Genomic DNA, 20,046 nt, shown 5'->3' on the forward strand with positions numbered 1-20,046 from the left:
TATTTTTAATGAGGCAGGGCAGGTCCCTCTGTGGCCTGCTGCTTCCTCTTTCATCTCTTTCCTACTCTCTTGTTTTGTTTCGGCTCGTCTAAGGAAACAATAACTTTCTCCAAAATAAACTTTATTACTAACATGAAACAAAATTTCCAGGGAAACTGAGAACTCTGGGTGTGAAGGAGGTAAGGAAACAAAGAGGGCCTGGCAGCCTCCCGGGGTTTGGGACGTGGAGGAGAGCCCAGGGAAGACTCTCAGAGGATGGTGGCGGCAGCAGGCAGCACTTCCTGTCTCATGAAAATGTCCAGGTCCAGACTGGGATCTTCCAAATCCAGTTTCAGAAACTTGTCTACTAACATCTGGCAACTGAGGGGAGAGAGAACAGTGAGATTTATGGAAGCATGGATAACAGAATCCCTGAGCAGAGGGAAGAGGATGCAGCACAGGAAACCCGACACCTTGAGAATTTAGAAATTGCAGGAAGAAATTTTGAATCTTTAAAGGGCAAGAGACTGTCTGAGTCCCTGAAAGGGGTAGAAGAGCTGCAGAACATGCTAGAGAGAACAAGGACCCTGGGCCTGCACTCACTGTTCCATTTGTTTCTCCTTTAGCAGCTCCTTGACAGGCTTGATGGGCTTTCCACTGCAGATCAAGTCTGAGACCTAGGACAAGGAGGAAGGGGCAGGGGTGGGAGTGGGTGTTGTAGGGTCAGAATCCAGGTCCCTCGGAGAAGCGGGAAGGGGCAGGGGTGGCAGTGGGTGTTGTAGGGTCAGAATCCAGGCCCCTCGGAGAAGCGGGAAGGGGCAGGGGTGGGAGTGGGTGTTGGGCCAGAATCCAGGCCCCTCGGAGAAGCAGGGACGGTGGAAGGGAGCCCTGGCCGAGGCGGCTGCTGTTTGGACCTCACCTCCTTGCCACGAGCAACGAGCTTCTCAGCAAGCCCAGCCTGGGCAGCTGTGTGGGAGGCATGGCTGGCACTGGCAACACCTTCGCAAACCTGATAGAAGAAGACAAGGTCATTCCCATCTTCACAGGTCTCCATGGTCTTGAAAGAGAATAAAAGGGGAATGTTATCAGTCATTCTGCTTCCTGCCCCAGTCCCTTGGTCAGTTGCTGTGGAGAGTGAGAAACAGGAAGGGACGTGGTCCCTGTGCTCAAGGAGCCCCTGTTCTGATGGAGAAGCCAGTTCCCAGCTCTGGGAAATGCTCGGCCTAGGGGCCCCTAGGGAGCTGGATTGGTTCCTCACCAAATACTGCACGAGGGGCCCCTGTGGCAGCAGCTGTAGCTGAATGAGGCTCAGAAAGTTGGTGGCCACGAAGATGTGGGGGCACGTGGGCCCAAGCGCCAGCCAGTGTCGGATCACGGCCGCTAGAAGCGCGAGACCATCCACCTGTGCAGAGGGCAGCGGTGAGGCTGTGGAACCACAGGTGCCCCGTGCACCCCTCTCCTCCTGCCAGGCCTCTCCCGCCTCACACTTTCTTTTCCACCCACACACCCCTATTCTTTTCCAGAGGCGCAGCCGCACCCTCTTGTTCTTTAGCCCTCCTTCATTTTCCCCTCCTTAGATCCTCAACAGCTTCTCCCCTTACCGTGTTGGTTCCCTTTCCGAATTCATCAATAAGGACCAGCGACCGCTCGGTGGCATTGTTCACTGCTTTCGCCACCTGCTGGGTACCAGGTGGACAAGGGATAGTTTCAGAAACATTCGAGGCCTGTAATGCACTGACCACAGTCTGCCTGGCAGTAAAGCTGCTTGTGTATGTGTCCACCCAACAGGACTGCAAGTTCTTTAACAGCGAGACACATGTTTTGTTCATCCTTTCATTGCCAACAGTGCCTCACACAAAGCCGGGGATAGATAAAGGTTTGCGGTATTGATTCTCCTGGTCTCTGAACTGGGTGCTCCCTGCCCCTAGTTTAGAGAGCAGGCAGAAGGAACGTTTTTCCTGACATTTTTCACGGGTAGGGTTCCTTCCCCATTATCCCCCTCCCCCAACCCATCCTCCTTTTGACCTGGTTGAGGTCGATCATGAAGGTAGAGAGGCCAAGGGAGATGGATTCACAGCTATGGATTCGGGTGAAGATGGCGTCTACTGCCCCGATTTCGGCTTCCTCTGCTGGCACAAAGCTGCCCACCAGGGCCATGAATGTGATCAAGCCTACCTGAATAGGGGAGGAGACAGGGCCCGGTGCCTCATGTGGCTGAGGTGAAGGTGAGGCTAAACTGAGGGGAGAATAGATCAAGAGAGATGGACACAGTTTAATAGAAGATCACAGCCCCTTCTGCTCGCTTTAGAATCAGTAAAGGGCAGGGAGTGAGCAAAGGCACACTTTAATTCAGAGATGGGGGAGGAGAATTCAGGCCATGGAACGGTCATTAGAGCATGGCTCTCCCTCAGGTAGAGAATGAGAACTGGCGAGGAAGAGGAGCGGCGGGTGTGGGCTACGGTCTTTTCATGACAGCTGGGGTCAGAACACAGGGAGAAGAGCTGTAGGGACCTGGGTTGACTGGCAGGTGGGGGATGGAGACAATGGAGAACATTCCAGAGGCCCAGTTTGTAGGGATTCCTCTACCTGTTTGAGGTATATGCTCTTCCCTGAGGAGTTGGGTCCAGTGATGACTTTGACCCTCCCTTTGTACCCCCCGCATTCTGCGGAGTTGGGCACGAAGGTTCGGGCACAGAGCTCCATCAGAGGATGCCTGCAGTGGAGTGGGTGGAGAGGTACCTTGCACATGGCCTGTGGATGCAGAAGATGGGGCCTTTGGGCCCCTCTTGTCTATGCCTCCACCCTTTTCTGTTCTCACCTGCCATTCTGGATTCGTACCCCAAGGAGCCGTGGGGAGTAACGGGGCCTTGAGTAGCCATAGTCCCGGGCGGCACTGGCAAGAGCCAAGAGGACGTCCAGGCGGGAGGCAAGGTCCAACACCTGGGTCAAGACAGCTGCCCGTGCCAGCACCTGACACTGCAGCTGGTACATCAGCAGGGTTTCCTGGTCTGGGGGCAGGTAAGGGAGGGAGCTGGGGGTCAGCTCCAGGGGAAAGTGAAGGAGAGACAAAGAGGCCAGCAGAGGGACCCAGAAACAGGCTTGCAGATACCATCTGAAATACCCAGAGACATTCAGAAAAGACAGAGTCAGAGAGAGAAAGAGAGAGAGAGAAAGAGAGAGCAATGGCAGGAAGGAAAGGAGCCAATCAGAATCATCTCCATGCTGCCCACTCCGCTCCAGCCACTCGCTTCTCCTCACCCCGGATGTCGCAGTGCAGGTCCCCCAGCAATGCATCCAGCTCCTTGGTTCGAGCACTACGATAGTGAAGCTTCTCCTCTGAGAGGAACTGGATACAAGGGTTCAAAGCTATGGGCTTTGCTTCTCTCGATCCTCATCCTATCTAACCCCCGCTCCAGCCCTGACCTTGATTTCTTTCTCCTTTGTCTCAGAGCTAGTAAAGATCAGAGTAAAACAACAGAAGAGGGATCCCACATTAGGCAGTGCTGATGGGGTAAGGCCCTCCTCTCAGCTGCTCATTCACTTTCCTTATCAACCCCTACAGAGGTCAAGGGTCTCACCATGAAGTCCAGACCCTCGATCTCAAAGTCACTGGTCTCCACCATGGAAGGCAGGCGGGGAATACAAAGAAGGAAGCCAATCTGCGGAGAGTAGAAAAGAGAGAAAGCAGAGAGTGATGTACTGGGCACTTTCTTTCCCTAGAGGAAGCCAGAGTCCCCTATATCCCCCAATGCTTCCCTCAGGGGGCTAAAGCCACCAAAAAGTATTCATGTTCTTCAGATTTCTCCAGGGTTTTCTTATCTACTAATGTGTCCTTCATAAGCCTAATGTCCCCCTAAAAAACCCCTGGGGAGCACACCCACCCTCCTGCCCTCACCAGAGGGATGTAGATGACGCTGCATGAAGGGATACGGGGGTCCAGATTTTCCAGCTCCTTCCGAGCCACCTCAGTGAGGAAACTGGGAAGTCCTGTCAGCCTTCGTTTTTCTAGGAGGGTGAAAGACACATGGATATCAAAAGTAAGGTTCCTGCTCTGGTTGCGATGATTATCCCCAGATGCAGTGGCCGCCTACTGAGAATGGTACCCCATCACTGGGCAGGCTCATGTTTCAGGGCTCATAGGCCCATCCGTACACCTAACACTCACTCTCATCAATTTCAGGATCTATGTTGGGGAGGACTGTGAAGCGATTTTCAGCAAGACTGCCCTCAAAGTCCACCTGAGGAGACAAGAAGTCCAGGTTCTTTACATCCAGCACCATCTCGTCCTGTTCCTCACCTCTACTTGGGCCCCTTCAGCCCCTGCTTCAACCCTAGCCCTCCAAGCCCCCAAGCAGATCCCTGATATTTTGCCATCTCCTCTCACCATCCCATCCCTTGGTCATCCAGCTGACCTCAGTGTCTCCCATGCATCCCCATCTTCCACACCACATTCCCCAGAGCCCAGTCGTTCTCTATTACCCAAACCCATCCCTCCCCTAGTTTCCCAGGAGCTCTGCCTCTTTCCTTCCACTCACCACTTTCCCAATGAGGCTGGCAATGTGGTGTAGGTCATCAGAGAACTCTTGGGCAATGTCTCGAAAGAGCTGAATGGACTGGGGCAGGGAGCGGCAAGCATCCCTCAGGCCCAGGGCACTGTACACTGTCTGTAGGAGAAATGGACAGAGGAGGGTGGCCCATACCCAGGCCGGGCTTAGGCGAGGGGACAGGGATGGACTGAGAAGAACAAAGACCAATAGGGAAAAACACAATAACAGAGACAGAGAGAAGATCTCAAATGCAAAAAGGAAACAGTGAGAGAGAAAATGGTATCTGCAGAACTCTTCACCAGGCACCACACTAAACACTGAGGCTCCAAAGACAACAAAGACAACTGGGTCCCTTGTCCTAGATGGGCTCGTGGTCTAGTAAGGAAGACAAATACACCCAGAAGATTTAAAAATAAAGTGGTAGTTGCTTTGAAAGAGATTTGTACAATATCCCAAGAGAGAAGTTTGTACAGAGGAAGGAGAAAGAGAAATAGGGATATGAAAGGCAGAGAAGAAGTAAATGAGCAGAAGGGGCAATGACAGCATTTGGGTAAGAGACAGCAGGAAGAGGGGATGGGTGAGAGTCACTGAGAATTAATTCTCCAGCGTGAAAGTCAGTGACCTGAGGTGGCTGCTCTAAACAGGGATTAGACTGGGTGGATAAACCCAATCCAAAGGACACTGACTGAGCCTCACTCTGTGACAGAGGATATATAAAGTGTATAAACCAAAGAGTTTATAATCTAGCCATGATGGAAACAAACAACAAAAACAATGACTACCCACAAAAAAGATTGACCAAGTTGTGAAACTGACTAAAATTACTAAGGAAGTTCAGAGAATAAGACTAATATGGGCTAAAATAGTTGGGATATCTTTGCAGAGAAAAAGAAATAAGCTTGGTCTTGAATAAGGCAATTCCAAAGGGAGGAGGGTATTCTGGGTGGGGGCAAGAGCATGGGCAAATGAATAGAGGTAGGAATAAGAACTAACACTTATTGAATGTTTACTACCCGCCAGGCAATATTCTAAACTTTTTACATGTGTTAATTTCATTCAATTCTCAAAATAATCCTAGGAGACGGGGACTAGCATGACTCCATTTTACAGGTGAGCAACCTGAAGCACAAAGAGGTAACACAATTTGCTCAAGGTCTCACGGAGAGTAAACAGATGAGCTGGGAATTGAGCCCAGGTGTCTGGCTTTTAACCACCATGCTATTCTGAGCAGGAATATGGTGGGTCTCCCAGGCAGAGTGCTTGAATGCGGAGCCTGGCCTGGCTGAAGCCAAGGATAAATGTTAAGTAGTGGGAGGGAATATACAAATAGTCACACACATCTGCTCACGTAAAATAAAAATGAAACTACTTTACATGTTAGGTAAATATACTGTAGAGGGCTTCCCTGGTGGCGCAGTGGTTAAGAATCCGCCTGCCAATGCAGGGGACACGGGTTCAAGCCCTGGTCGGGGAAGATCCCACATCCCACGGAACAACTAAGCACGTGCGCCACAACTACTGAGCCTGCATGCCACAACTACTGAAGCCTGCGCGCCCAGAGCCCGCGCTCTGCAACAAGAGAAGCCACCGCAATGAGAAGCCCGTGCACCGCAACAAAGAGTAGCCCCCGTTCGCCGCAACTAGAGGAAGCCCATGCGCAGCAACAAAGACCCAATGCAGCCAAAAATAAATAAACTTAAATTTAAAAAAATTTTTTTAGGCTCTCTTGCCTTCTGAGATGGCCCACACTCTGTCTGTGGAGTGTGTTTCTCTCTAAATAAATCCACTTCTTAACTATACCTTTGTTTCTCACTGAATTCTTTCTGCAATGAGACATCAAGAACCTCAAATTCACTGGGAATAGAACTATAGCAGCTGCTGCAGCAAAAAAGCTGGAAACTGAAACCATGCACAGAGAAACTTCAGAGAGTCACTGGAAACTTCGAATAGCGGTGGAGGAGTAGTAGCTGGAAAGCAGATGTTACAGCTGAATTCACATTGCTATCTTGAGCTAGTGGTAGAAGCCACATGCTGAGGATGGCAGAACAGGAAGACAGAAGACTGGGTCACTGAGGACTTTATGAAACCACCCAACAATCACGGACTGCTTATTTTTATCCTTTTCTATAAAAGATAAACTTATTTAAGCCAAAAAAAGTTTTTTTTAAAGGTTATCTATAGGTGGAGAGAGGGGAAAGGGACAGAAGTTACAATTAATTGACTATACCTTGTTTGGGAGATTTGACTTTGGAACTGTGTAAATATTCTACATAATTATAAGATTAAATTTTAAGAAGCAATTATTAAAAATCAAAAAAAGAATGAAACAAATGAACATAATGTATACCCAGATAGTGACATAACCACTTGAAGTAGTGACTAAAACACAGCAATTTGACTGTATATCCCTAGGGAGAACAGAAAGAACTATCCCTCCTTCCCCCCAAAAAATGTTAAATAGTGTTCAATAATCATATAGTTTTGGTAGTAATGGTGATATTGCTATTCTAAGATTGTTGTGGATGTAATGTAGGAAAAAGCAAATAAGTGATACTTTGATTTTCTCATTCCTAGTGTTATTGAGACACAGAATCTCCAGTATGGAAGAAGGAAATATTGAAGGGGATAAAAATGGAATATACAAGGTAAGAACCCTGTGGTGCTGAATTTAAATAGGTGATGTCACAGATGTAGAAAACAAACTAATGGTTACCAAGGGGGAAACTGTGGGGGAGGGATAAATTGGGAGATTGGGATTGACATATACACACTACTATATATAAAATAGATAACTAATAAGAACCTACTGTATAGCACAGGGAACTCTACTCAATACTCTGTAATGACCTAAATGGGTAAAGAATCTAAAAAAGAGTGGATATATATTTATGTGTAACTGATTCACTTTGCTATACAGCAGAAACTAACACAATATTGTAAATCGACTATACTCAAAAAAAATTAATTAAAAAAAGAATATAGATATAGTGATCTCTGGATATCTAAAAAACTAAAATAAAATAAATAGGTGATGTCAGTACTAATTTATCATGTATTTTATTTTTTTTCAAGTTTCTAGATCTGTCCACAGAAAAGGCCTACAAGCAATAATCCAAACATGCTGAGTACCCTCTAGCACTCACCGTGGTATACAGAAATACCATTTCTCACTAAAAGGAACCAGGGCTCCTCAGAGAAATGTCTGGTTCCAGGTCAGAACCGGTACATGTAAGTGGTGTATCTGGTACATCTTGTCAAACCAGAGAGTAGGGAAGTTATCCAAGTCTACTAGTGTCATGTTAAAGGACTCAGAAGCCAACATGAAGAGGCTCCCATTGGCCAAAGATGGAATATCTCGAACATGTGTAAAGATTAAAAATGCAGTGGCCTGAAGCACGAAGAAATCTGTAAGTTTGTAATGATACTAAAACAACAACAGCAACCAAAATAACTCATTGGTTGCCTTGGAGGATTATGGAACTAATTTCGTATTTGCTGATAGCTGGACAGATAAAATCAGGGGGAAAAAATCAAGCAATGTTCTGTGATATCACTAGGTAACCCAAGAGTAGATGAGAGGAAGTCTTCCTTCCAGAAACATTCTAATAAATGAAGAAAGAATGACAGAATTAGAATAACACTACTTTGCAATCTCTAAAGAACTAATGGACTTAATTATTAAACATCAAAGACTGCTATCATCACAAAATGAGAGTCAGACATACTGACATTATGTTCCTCCATTTATGAAACACTATTGAAAAAAATTAAACTTGAACCTGAGCAAGCTTCTAGATTCAACTATTAATTTACAGAAATTCTAGAAGAGAGAGAAACATGTCAAAAACAGGGGATGTGGGCTTCCCTGGTGACGCAGTGGTTGAGAGTCCGCCTGCCAATGCAGGGGACACGGGTTCGTGCCCCGGTCCGGGAAGATCCCACATGCCGCGGAGCGGCTGGGCCCGTGAGCCATGGCCGCTGAGCCTGCGCTCTGCAACGGAAGAGGCCACAACAGCAAGGGGCCCGCATACTGCAAAAAAACAACAACAAAACAAAACAGGGAATGTAATCAGTGAAATTCAGGCTAAGGAAAACTCTGTAGGACAAATAATCCAGCTTCTGCAACAAATATGTTGCAAGGGGGAAAAGATATATATATGGAGAGGCGGGGAGAGGGGAAGAGAGGAGGAGGAGGAGGAGAGAGAGAGAGAGAGAGAGAGAGAGAGAGAGAGAGAGAGAGAGAGAGAGAGAGAATGGTGAAATGGAGAAGGAACCCATAAAGGCGATTCAAAAAGAAATCATCCCATCGCTATATGAACATATTTTGATCCTAATTAAACAAACTGTAATTTTAAAAAATCATTACATTTACGAGATGAATAGAAATTTAAACGAGATAATTAATATTAAAGAATTACATTAATTTTTAGATAAGACAATGGCATTGTTATTCTTTTTTAAAAATAATTTTCTTTTAGAAAGCATATTGAAATATTTATGGGTGAAATGATATGATGGCTGCGAATTGCTTCAAAATACAGGAAAAGGAAAGTGAGAGAAGATATACATGAAACAACATTTGTATGAGTCAAAGTGTTAAAGCTACATGGTGGGTACATGGGAGTTCTTTGTATTATTCTCTCTAAATTTTTTTTGACAATTTCCACAGTGCAAAGTTTTTTTAAAGGTGTTGGGATAAAGTTGGACCCGGTGACGAGAGTAAAGAGGATTTGGAACACATGCTGGGGGTCTTAACCTGGACTTCTAGATTCAAGAAGGGAGGTCTTACCTTGTAGAGAACCTGCCAGTCACTGACCTTGGTGTGGGACAACTTCATGCGTTTAAGAATCAGCTAGAGTCAAACAAGGAGACAGCCGCTGTTTTCCTTCTCCCACCCTAATGCCCCTCAAGATGCCCAGCATCCCTCACCTCCTTCCCCACCTCCCTGCCCCCAACCCCAAGCTCACAGGCACGTTCTTGATGTGACCCAGCAATCGATGCAGCATCTGAGCCATGTCCAGATTCTGGGGTAACAGGAAAAACTGAATGACATCCAGACGGGAATTTAGTTCCTCCAGGTCCTGGGTTGGACGTGTGAACCATAGCCTGGAAGTGAGGGTTGGAGTGAGGAGACCAGAAATTACCTCTGTTCTCATCACTGTCTTGATCTCAATTTGTGAAAAATGTGCATTTGGAGGTCCCTGGGGATTGTGGCAATATGTATCTGCACTGGTAAGTACAGTGTCCTATCTATGCAGGTGTGTTTACTTGCATCTACTGAAAATCTCTGGATGTGAGCACAACTGTGTGTATCTCGGTTTTGATGGATATGACCATGTGTCATTCCATGTGGCTATGTGATGGAGTTTGTCAATATTTTAGAGAGAGAGCAGTGTGTTGAGGCATTTGAATGCCAACACTCTAGCTCTCTCTGCAGCTGAGTAGGAGTGAGTCAGAAAGAGTTTGTATATCCGTATTTAGCTGTGAAATAGCACAGACATTCATGTCTTTTCATGTTCTTCCTGTGAAAGTATATAACTGTTCCATGTAGAGTAAGTCCTCAATTCGTGATAATGTTCATCCCTGCAGAGAAGAAAGTATTGGGTAGAGATACTTAAAGGCCTTCAATAACACTGTCTTATTTTTAAATTGGTTAGTGGAAACACACAGGTTTATGTTATTATTATTACCTTTTCTGTGTCTGAGGTTATTTCCTAATAAATTAAATTATTATACAGAAATAAATGTCCCATCTGTGTTGGTCTAATTCTGGGTATCCCTATCTCCCTATGGCTATGAAGAGCGTGAGATTCTACAAGGACCTGGGAGCCCATGGATTCTTTCCCACATTAGAGCAAGCCATTAGGCATATCATTTTGTGTAAGAGCCAACCTGTGGAGACACTGGGGCCTAAGGATGTGTATCTCACACTGTAGTCTACGGCCAGTTACCCTGGGTTAGAACACCCCAGGTTAGAATGAAGTGGAAGACTCATGTGGATTCGAGGGTGGGTTTTAGGCACCTCTGCTCCTTGGCCAAAAGGAGCAGAGGTGTCTGAGGCAGTGTGGGCCAGTCTGTGAATACCCTCCCCACCTGGAGAGCACGAGCCTCATCAGACTTTCTTATAAAACACCTGGGTAGCTCTGACTCATGTACTTCGAGTGCCTGAAGGTCTTAGTTGAGCCAGACTCAAGTCAGCTGAGGGGATGAGGTAAGCAAATTGTCCAAAGTCATGCAGCTAGTAAGAAGTATAACTGGATCTCAAACTCAGGTCTCCAGACTGCTAGGACAGTGCTCTTTAGAGCATACTGTGACATTTAGTCACCTTCCAGGCCAGCTGGGCCCTTGGCTGATCATCAGATTGTGATTCTATGCCCTGCAGGATCCTATCTAAGGAATCTGCACCCCTCCCTCACCTTTAACTCAGTTCTCTTCTCCTTTGAGAATTCCTTCCCATTCATCCCTGGTTGAGACTAGAGATCTGCGCCTGAAGCACTAGAGAACTTCGAGGTAATTAAATCACCCCGCCAATTACCTGGAGATGGCCTCAGAGATAATGCTAAATTAACCTCCAAAAGACATACATTGGAGGGCAGGTGGCATGGGGAAAAGATTGTACACCTGCAGGCTAGCAAAGGTTTCCTGAGTTTTTAGAGATGATGTAACCAGTGTGTTTGCATTCTACTGCATACAAGGCCATGTGCTGAGCTAACAGGAATGGGTCACTGCATAGAGTTCACTCACAGCTATGCGGGCAAGTAGATTCACCAACTAATTCCAACCTGCTGTGATAGTGCAACTAGAAAATATAAACAAGCACTATGTGACCACACAGCAAAGTGCACGTCAGTCTCCTCAGAGGTGCCTGTGAAAGCTTCACCAGAAAGGTGATAGTTGGGTTGCAAGAGGATGTAAGATTTTGACAGGTGGAGAGCAGGGGAAAGACTTTCCAGAGGGAACAGCATTAACAGGGCTTGAGGGGGGATTCCCTGGCGGTCCAGTGGTTAGTACTCCGCACCTTCACTGCTGAGGGCCTGGGTTTAATCCCTCGGTGGGGAACTAAGATCCCATAAGCCGCACGGCCGAAAAAACAAAACAAAACAAAATAAAACATGGGTATGAGGAGGTAAGCCTGGAAATTAAAATTGAGGGGCCCTGAATGCCATACTGCTAAAGATGCGACCCTTAATTATGCAGGTAATGCGGAAACCTCCTGAGGTTTATGTTTTGTTTCTACTTAAGCTTAAAAAAAAGGGGGTGGGGGAGTGACATGCTCAGACCTCTATTTTGGAATGAAGAACAGATTGGAAAAAGAAGCGTTTAGAGGCAGAGAGACCAATTTGAAGGTGAATGCAATGCTCCAGGTTAGAAATGAAGATAGCCAGAATTAGAGCAGAGGAAAGAGGGAGAAGGGGATGGCTGAGAGACATTTCTGGATAGAATCAATAGGTCTCAGTGAATAATTGAATATGGGGGGTGAGGGAGAAGCATCAATCCAAGGTTCAGAGCTTGAGAAGCTATATTGCCAGCAATGCCATTAACCAGAAAAGGGAATGCAGGAAGAGGAACAGGGCCAGTGGGTGTCAGTTTGGATGCTCTGAGTTTGAGCTGCCTGTGGAAATTGCAGGTGGCGATGATGTGCAAAGAGCATTCCACATATGGAGCTTGGAACTAGAGATACAAATTTGAGAGTCCTCAGAGAACAGCTCAAATTTGAAGTGTGTTTTTAATAATTAAAGATATTACCGGGGCTTCCCTGGTGGCGCAGTGGTTGGGAGTCCGCCTGCCATGCAGGGGACACGGGTTCGTGCCCCGGTCCAGGAGGATCCCACGTGCCGCGGAGCGGCTGGGCCCATGGGCCGTGGCCACTGGGCCTGCGCATCTGGAGCCTGTGCTCTGTGGCGGGAGAGGCTGCGGCAGTGAGGGGCCCGCGTACCGCAAAAAAAAAAAAAAAAAAGAAAGATATTACCATGTGTACATTGCTGCCTTGTGATTCTGCTTCTGCTGCGTGTATGTGTGAAAGTCCGTGTATCATCAGTGGGTACATGTGCACCTGTGCTGACAACATAAAATGAGAATAACACTAGCTACCACGTGGGGTCATTGTAAGGATTAAATGCATTTAGGCAGCATTCAGGAAAGGGCAGTTGTTTTCATTACTACTAAGGGTGGTGTGTTTGAGTCTACAGATTGTCTGCATTAACCTGTAGCGCGTGTGTGACTCTTACTCACCTGAGCAGTTTCTCTCCCCACTTACAGCGGCATCTGTTGAGGATTCCTGTTGGGAGTTGGGGTATGGAGTGAGCCTGTTATAAGCAGGGTCAGGGAAAGGAATGTATGGATGTGTCTAAGCTGAGGCATCAGGGTCAGAGGTTTGGGTGTTCAGCTGGCTGGCCTGGGGAGCGTTCCCCAGATACAGGACACAAAGGCAGCCAAAGCCAGCGTGTGGCCACAAGTCTGAGCCGGGATTACCTTACATGGGCTTGGGGGAGGAATGGGCACTCACAGGAACACTCAGCCAGAAAAATATGCAGAGCAGGCATAATTAGACTCACAAAAAGCCCAACACATACACGTAAACATTAGACACAACCCACTGAGATGCACGGTGAAACCATGTGGTTACTTGGGGTGATGTCCCCAATACACCCTAAAGCCTGAAACTATAAGAGATAAAGACTCTATCCAAAGCAAACATGGGAGTTATGCAGTTATATAACTCTCCTCTATACATAGGGCCTCCCAAAGTCCCTAGACAGGTACACCACTAGTAGAAATATTCATACAAACCCAAGGAATAAACATGGAATTGGTAGAGTAAGAAATGATACGCAAATGACACTGGACAACTATACTGGACAAGGTTTCAGGAAGATGCCAAACTGAGGGAGGGTACAAAGAGGATAATAAAGCTGGATTGGGACTTCCTTGGTAGCGCAGTGGTTAAGAATCCACCTGCCAATGCAGGGGACACGGGTTCGAGCTCTGATCTGGAAAGATCCCACATGCCGCAGAGCAACGAAGCCCGTGCACCACAACTACTGAGCCTGCGCTATAGAACCCGCGAGCCACAACTACTGAGCCCACGCGTGGCAAATACTGAAGCCCCCGCGCCTAGAGCCCGTGCTCCGCAACAAGAGAAGCCACCACAATGAGAAGCCCGCGCACTGCAGTGAAGAGCAGCCCCCGTTTGCTGCAACTAGAGAAAGCCTGAGTGCAGCAACGAAGACCCAAGGCAGCCAAAAATTAAAAAAATTAAGAAAAAAAAAAAAAGAAGCTGGATTGGAGCAGAAGAGACAGCTGGCAATGGGGTGAAGTGGAAAGAGAGGGACCGGGATACATCTTTGGAGGCAGCTGTTTTTCTGGCAGGCCTGTGTAGTGTGGGATGAGGGAGGGGGCAAACCTACCAAAGAGGCTGAGCCCCTCCTTGAGTCCACTGGCCACTTTGTACACTGAGGGGTGAGGCTCACTCTTAAATATCTGCAGAACACTATCAGGGAGAAATTAGGGTAATTTGTATTTTAAAAGGCAATTGAGAAAATGGAATGGGGATTGGGAACACCTCCTGAGATGAAGTCTTGATGTAAGGTTTGTCCCTCACTGCTCTCTGCCTCAGTTTCTCCCTTTAGAAAAGGAGGGTGGCACTTTGTGCTTTTCTTCTTCTCTCCCCTCACCCCCCTTCTCTTTCCTTCAGGGAGAGAGCTCTTAATAGCCCCAGGATTAAAGAAATTGGAGCCCCGTTAAGGATTATTAGAGCATTAAGCTTAATCCTTCTCCCTCCCCAAAGATGACAGCCTGCCTCCATCTCCTTACCTGTAAGTGTCTTGATCTATGCTCACCAGATGTGTCCTGAGGACAGAAAACAAGCAGAAAGGAAGGTGGCTGGGGTATGTGAGGTGTGAGTTCATTCTTAAGTTATACCCGCTTAGCTCTCCTTCAAGAGTACTGTCTCAGTTTTCTCCCCAGAGCTCCACACCCTCTCAGGAGTTCCTGTGTGTCCTAGAGCACTTTACCAAATGGGTCACTGCCAACGCCCCCCATCCCGTCTTACTTTCCAGGCCTCCCAATCCCACCTTACTTTGGTTGAGGTTAGGGTAAATGACCTACAACGCAAATTTCTTAAAGCCTAGGATGGGGATGCTGACGTTATAGTCTTCCAGTTCAACCCCGATTCTTCTTCGACCCAAGAACTTCAGCAGCCCTCCAAGTGCTCGAACCTAGGAGGGGATCAGTAATGGAGGTGGGGTAAATCCCAACGTCTTGGAGGCTGGACGACACCAGGGAAAACTATTATTTTCCAGGGCTGGGCTAGTATCTCCCAGGACTCAAACCTAGTCTCCAGGTGCTTGTGCCTTTCTCTAACCTGCTGCAACCCAGCCCTTACCTTGTGGGACTCATCTCACCGTGAGGAGGCAGTCAAAGGGGATGATGGAGGAGAGGAAGAGGATTTTCTCAGTGGCGGTCATGGAGTCTGGTATGAAGGAGTAGTTTCCAGAAAGGAGGCGCTGTTTGCTTATCTCCAGGCCTATTTTGAGGGAAGAAGGGAGGGAAAGATCTTATAGCCCGATTCTTCACCTTATTTTAAGAATGAGAAAACAGAAGCAAGAGAGATGATGTGGCTTGCCAAATTCACACAGGCAGCTAATGGAAAGCTGAGACAAGAGCCAAATTTTCAGACTCTTTATTCTACATACACTTTAAAAAGGGTTGGCTGGGAACATAAACTGAGAAAGATAAATAGCTCAGGAGAGTAAGATATCTGTCTGGAACTGGGGACTTGGGGTCAAAAAAATCATATTAACAGAGGAACTAATAACATGAATGCCCTAACATCTAATTTAGGATAGAACATTCCCTGTCCTTTTTGCAAAATCCGGGAAGGTTATGGAAGTGTCTTCTAGATGAACGAGGTCACTGAGACAGTGCCTTTTTTTTTTTTTTTTTAAGGGGTAAATGGCTTTGGCTTAAAGGGGAAAATGCCAACAATCAAAGCTGACCAAAAAGTGTTACTACTCCCTCTTCTCACGGAAGGCACTCATCCCTAGACAAGCCTAAGCTGCAGGTTATTAAAGGCTAGGGATTAGGAGAGATCGTGGGGAGACTGGTCATGGGGCTTGAAGAACACAAAGGTTTAGAATGAGATAGGGCTGAGGGGAGACCTCTGATGATGAAGGTGGAGTTAGGAGAAAGGGTCAGAAAACCGGGATGGGGGATTGGGCAAAGCAAAAGGGAGGAGATACCAAAATCCACACTTGGCAAAAGTATGATTTCAGGTCTCTTAGGCTCTCTGTGCTCTTGGGAGGCTGTGAGGGAGGCAAAGAAAGAGCCATCAGTCTGTATATCTCAGTCCTTCTGCCGCTGTCCCACCTTCCCTCTCACCCAATTCTGGTCTCCTGGCTGTAGCTCCCCCCAAAACCCTTTAGTCTCCTGGAACATTCCATAATTTAGTCCTTCCCCATTTTCCCTCTCTCCCTTACCCAGTCCTTACCAAGCTTCCCCAGAAACCGAGTCATATTCTCATCCTGTTTGGCGCTCGTGACAACAGACTGGGGATCGATTTCATCCAGAACTCGGAATGAGAATGGAGACCAAATGAGTTCAAGGATCTTTATCTTTTGACTAAGAGGGAACCCATAGCCCTCCCCTTGCTATCTCCCTTCACCCCTCAGAAACTTATTTCCTCCAAGAGTAGGGAGTGCCCCCCACATTGGGAGCATAAGTCGGAGTCAGACATGAGATTAGAAAAGGGAGGAGTAGTAAGACTGATGGGGTGGTGGGAGGGAAGAGGGGTGCCCAGGAGATTATCACTAGACTGTAGACCCTTAAAGGACAGACATGACTGATTTGCCCAGGACTGTATCTCCAGCTCCTGGTACATTTGTGAATAATGAGATGAATTCCTAAAAACAACAAAGGGGGCCTCTAGGAGTCAACGAATAAAAATAGATTGAGTCAGGTAAGGACCTACGAGTGAAATACGCTTCTAATCCCAGAGGAGAGGAATTCCTAGTTCCGTCCTCACCTCTCTGGAGCAGCTGGAGGCTCTCGTGGTCTGGGGCATCTGGCATGAAGTAGATGGTGGAGTCACTAGTGTCATAGTAGGCAATGCCCAGGTACCCTGAGCTCCACAGCACACACAGATGAATCTGTCCGGCAAGGAAGAAAGGAAACTAATATTTGAACCAACCACTCGTTAAGTGCAGGGTTGAGGCATGCCTTATTTAATTTTAATCATTTTATCAACTCTCTGAGATAGGCATCGTCACCCCCACTCAGTCAATGTGAAAGCGACATTCAGCGGAGGCAAGTGACTGGCCCAGCTCTTGTTCGCAGCCCCGTTACAGGCTAACAATCAGACGTTCCAATCAGCTCCCTGCGCTCCAGATTCGAGCTCTGGCGCCTCAGACATCGCCTCTCCACCCCGCCCCCAGACCTCCGCGGGCTCCTCCTCGTCCTCCTCCTCGGCCTCCCGGGGCTCGGGCACTGGGGCCGGGCTGGGGAAGCTGGCCGAGGCCTCCCCGCGTCCCGGTCCCTGCGGCGTCCTGCCTGGGGTCGCTCCTACGGAGGCCATGGCCTTGGAGGCTCTGTGGATGAAGAAAATGAAGGCGGTTCAGGAGCGAGATCTCACCCGCGAGGAGGCGGGGGTCGCGGGGCGCACAGAAATGCAACTCCACTGAGAACTAATGGGAGAGGGCTGAGGGGCAGGGCTGCTCGGGCCTTCGAGCGCTGTGGTCACAGGTGCAGGGCATCTGGAGGGGCGACTTCTCGGGTATTTAACTAAAGTACAGACTGTGGAAAACACCACTCGCCCCACCCTTATTCCTGTCACGCGGAGGTTGTATTTGGAGACTGTCTGAGGGTCCTGTGGGACAAGTTTTGCACGCCTCCTCTCTCCGCCCCTGCCAACCAAGCCCCCAAGATCACAGCCTCACGCTCTTGACTTCCCCACCCAGTTGCGGACAGCTCGCGGCGTTTTCCCGCCTTTTCAGTCACCTGGGTCGCGACGTGCGCGAGACCGCGTCACTAAACGCCGCGGGCCTGCGGGAGGGTGCGCCGACGCGAGGGCGGGGTGCGCGCGCACACGCCCCGCCTTCCTAGCCGCTATTGGTCGAAGAGACCCGGATCCCGCCTAGATATCCAACAGAGCGAGAGGGAGGAGGGGACCGCAGAGAAGGCTGGACGATGACTGGCCTATTCTCATATGGGGCGGTGCCAGAACGTTCAAACTTCCCGCCCTCTGCTGTTGCCTAGCAACCGGGCCTCTGGCCCTTGATTGACACGGGGTGGAGCCTGTGAGAAGGTCCTTAGCAGAGCTGGAGTCAGAGCCCCCGGAACGGGTCTAGGGGCGTTGGGTAATCTGGAGAGGAGGCCGACCTTAAAGGAACAGAGACACGTTTTGGGGCGGTTTTTGTTTTTGTTTTTGTTTTTTCTGGAGAGTGGAGATAAGCAACATTAATTCAACCTATGCCAACAATTCTAACTTAATATTTATAATGAGCTTAGAACAGTGCCTGGCAAACATAGTAAGAACTACGTGAGTGTTTTAAATAAATAAGCGGAAATAAGAAGCGAGACTCCTATCTCAGCCCACCTTTGCCTGTTTCCTGGGTGCAGAGTATGATCACTCCCATAGGGACACCACAGGGCCTAATTAATAATTTCAGCGCCCCAAGAGAAGGTGGAAGCATTCCACACACACACACACACACACACACACACACACACACAAAACCCTAAGGACAGAAGGGTGTCATTCATTCATTCTGGGCCAGGTGGTGGACTCAAAACAGGGAACGTAATTAAATCCCTACTCCATGAGCCTAATTTTTAAGTGTGTGTGTCTGAGGGGAGGAGAAGCAAGGAGATAGTGAAGGAGAAAGAAATAAACAATCATATACTTTTAAAAACACCTCTTAAAATACATCTTCACCCCCAGCTTTGTTCTGGGTACTCTGAGATGCGGAGATCCCACCCAAGAGCTTAGGAAAGATGGTAACCTGGCTCTGCTAACCAATGATTGGAAAATCCCTTCTAGTGAGAAAGGTGGGGGAGTGAGTTAACGGCTAGGTTAATGGTTACCCTTGGCAAATTGTTTAGCAATGGGGCTATGGAAACCTGGAGGAGGCCAGGTGACAGCTCTAAGGAGTGTTGGGGAGGGACACACGTTCCAATCTGGGGTGGGAAGAGATTAGGGACTGGTTTACCAACCTGAGGAAGGGAAGGGAGTGGAAAGAAAGGCTGGGGAAGAAAAGGGGAGATACTGAGATAGGAGAAAAGCAGGGGCAAGAGATTGAGATGGGAGGGAAACTTCTTTGATGCAGGATTTGGGGGTATAGCCCCTGGCTTCAAACCCATGCGGCACTGATGGATGGTACCAGGAGAGGGCAGCATTACCTGTTGTTACCTGAGAAGTTAAGGAAAAATACTTTGTGGGTAGCCATGCCAGCTAGCCAAAGTCAATATTGATCAAGGCAGCTCTAGCTATAAAAGCTGTAGGGAAAGAGAGGCAGGGGAGAAGCTGTCAAACCTGTCTGAGCTCAGGGCTGGCCCCATTTGCCTGAGGCTTCTCCCAGAAGGGAGACTTTTGTGGGGCAGATTCTCTGGTGGACATGGACCAGCTGGAGCAGAAAAGGACCCTGAGAAGTAGCGCTGCTTTGACCTCCCTTCCTCAGATGGAAGGGGTCATGTGTGCAGATTTTGAGGGTCACCCTGGAGGAGATTCCCCACCAACAAACACATACTCGTTGAATCATTCTACATCCTTATCGGATGTTACAATTCAAGGGAGCAAACACCAAATATATCCCCTCTCTGAGGAGGACAGAGAAAGGCCTTCCTCCATGGAGGAGAAAACCCACAGAAGAGGAAGCATGAGAGGAAACCGCTAACTGCTGGTTCCAGCACCTCTCTTCACTCCACCCCCTCCTCCCCCAACTCTCTCCCTTTCTTTAAGTTTCAAGCCCTGTTTTGCTCCTATGTCCTTGCATTCCACCATGATTTTCTGAAACTGTAGGTGTCCTGTTAGACAGAGGGTGGTGAGGAAGAAAGGAATGGCTGGATAGGAGAGAGATTCAAATGTGGAGGCTGGCATATGTCCAGTCTGGAGGACATATTTTTGGGCTATTTTTCAGCAGATCATAAAGGGTTTGATAGAACCTCCAAAATCAAGGTTATTGGGGAGGGAGGGAGAGAGCTCTTCTTCCTCTGTCCTCCCTACTTCTTTCTTTCTTTCTTTATGTATTTATTTATTTTTGGCTGCATTGGGTCTTCATTTGTGCGTGCGGTCTTCTCATTGCGGTGGCTTCTCTTGTTGCGGAGTCCTTAGTCCTTCTGAGAACTCCATTCACACTATTCTGTCTGATCTTCACTTTTTTCCCCCATGATAGGACCAACTGCCACCAGCCCCTAGCATCGGTGCAGCTCTACTCTGGGGCCATAATAACCCCATGCTTCCACCCTAACTCCAAGGCAACCCGTCAGTGAGAAAAGGGCAAGGGGCACAGGAAAGGGCCCCAGACCG

General features: G+C 48.0%; 1 protein-coding gene across 2 annotated transcripts; it reads right to left on the minus strand.

Annotated features, from left to right (window-relative positions):
- Positions 1-113: 113 nt before the first annotated feature.
- On the minus strand, positions 114-17,097 carry MSH5 (mutS homolog 5; the record flags this gene model as incomplete). 2 transcript variants are annotated; one of them, XM_082847943.1, is made up of 24 exons in its annotated part: positions 114-360; positions 583-656; positions 899-1,036; positions 1,238-1,381; positions 1,581-1,655; positions 2,005-2,154; positions 2,566-2,692; positions 2,798-2,987; positions 3,238-3,325; positions 3,558-3,638; positions 3,875-3,984; positions 4,145-4,217; positions 4,515-4,643; positions 9,316-9,378; positions 9,494-9,632; positions 12,759-12,804; positions 13,934-14,016; positions 14,340-14,375; positions 14,634-14,743; positions 14,930-15,051; positions 15,767-15,829; positions 16,015-16,095; positions 16,549-16,672; positions 16,960-17,097. In XM_082847943.1, 24 exons carry the CDS (start codon positions 17,095-17,097, stop codon positions 249-251), a joined length of 2,496 nt encoding a protein of 831 aa, XP_082704069.1. In that variant the 3' UTR covers positions 114-248. The 2 variants fall into 2 exon arrangements, with proteins under 2 accessions (XP_082704069.1, XP_082704068.1); XM_082847942.1 differs by having other exon boundaries at positions 1,581-1,658.
- Between the last annotated feature and the right edge of the window lie 2,949 nt (positions 17,098-20,046).

The sequence above is a fragment of the Leucopleurus acutus genome (assembly GCF_964270905.1).
Source record: "Leucopleurus acutus genome assembly, chromosome: 10".
Classification (NCBI taxonomy): domain Eukaryota; kingdom Metazoa; phylum Chordata; class Mammalia; order Artiodactyla; family Delphinidae; genus Leucopleurus; species Leucopleurus acutus.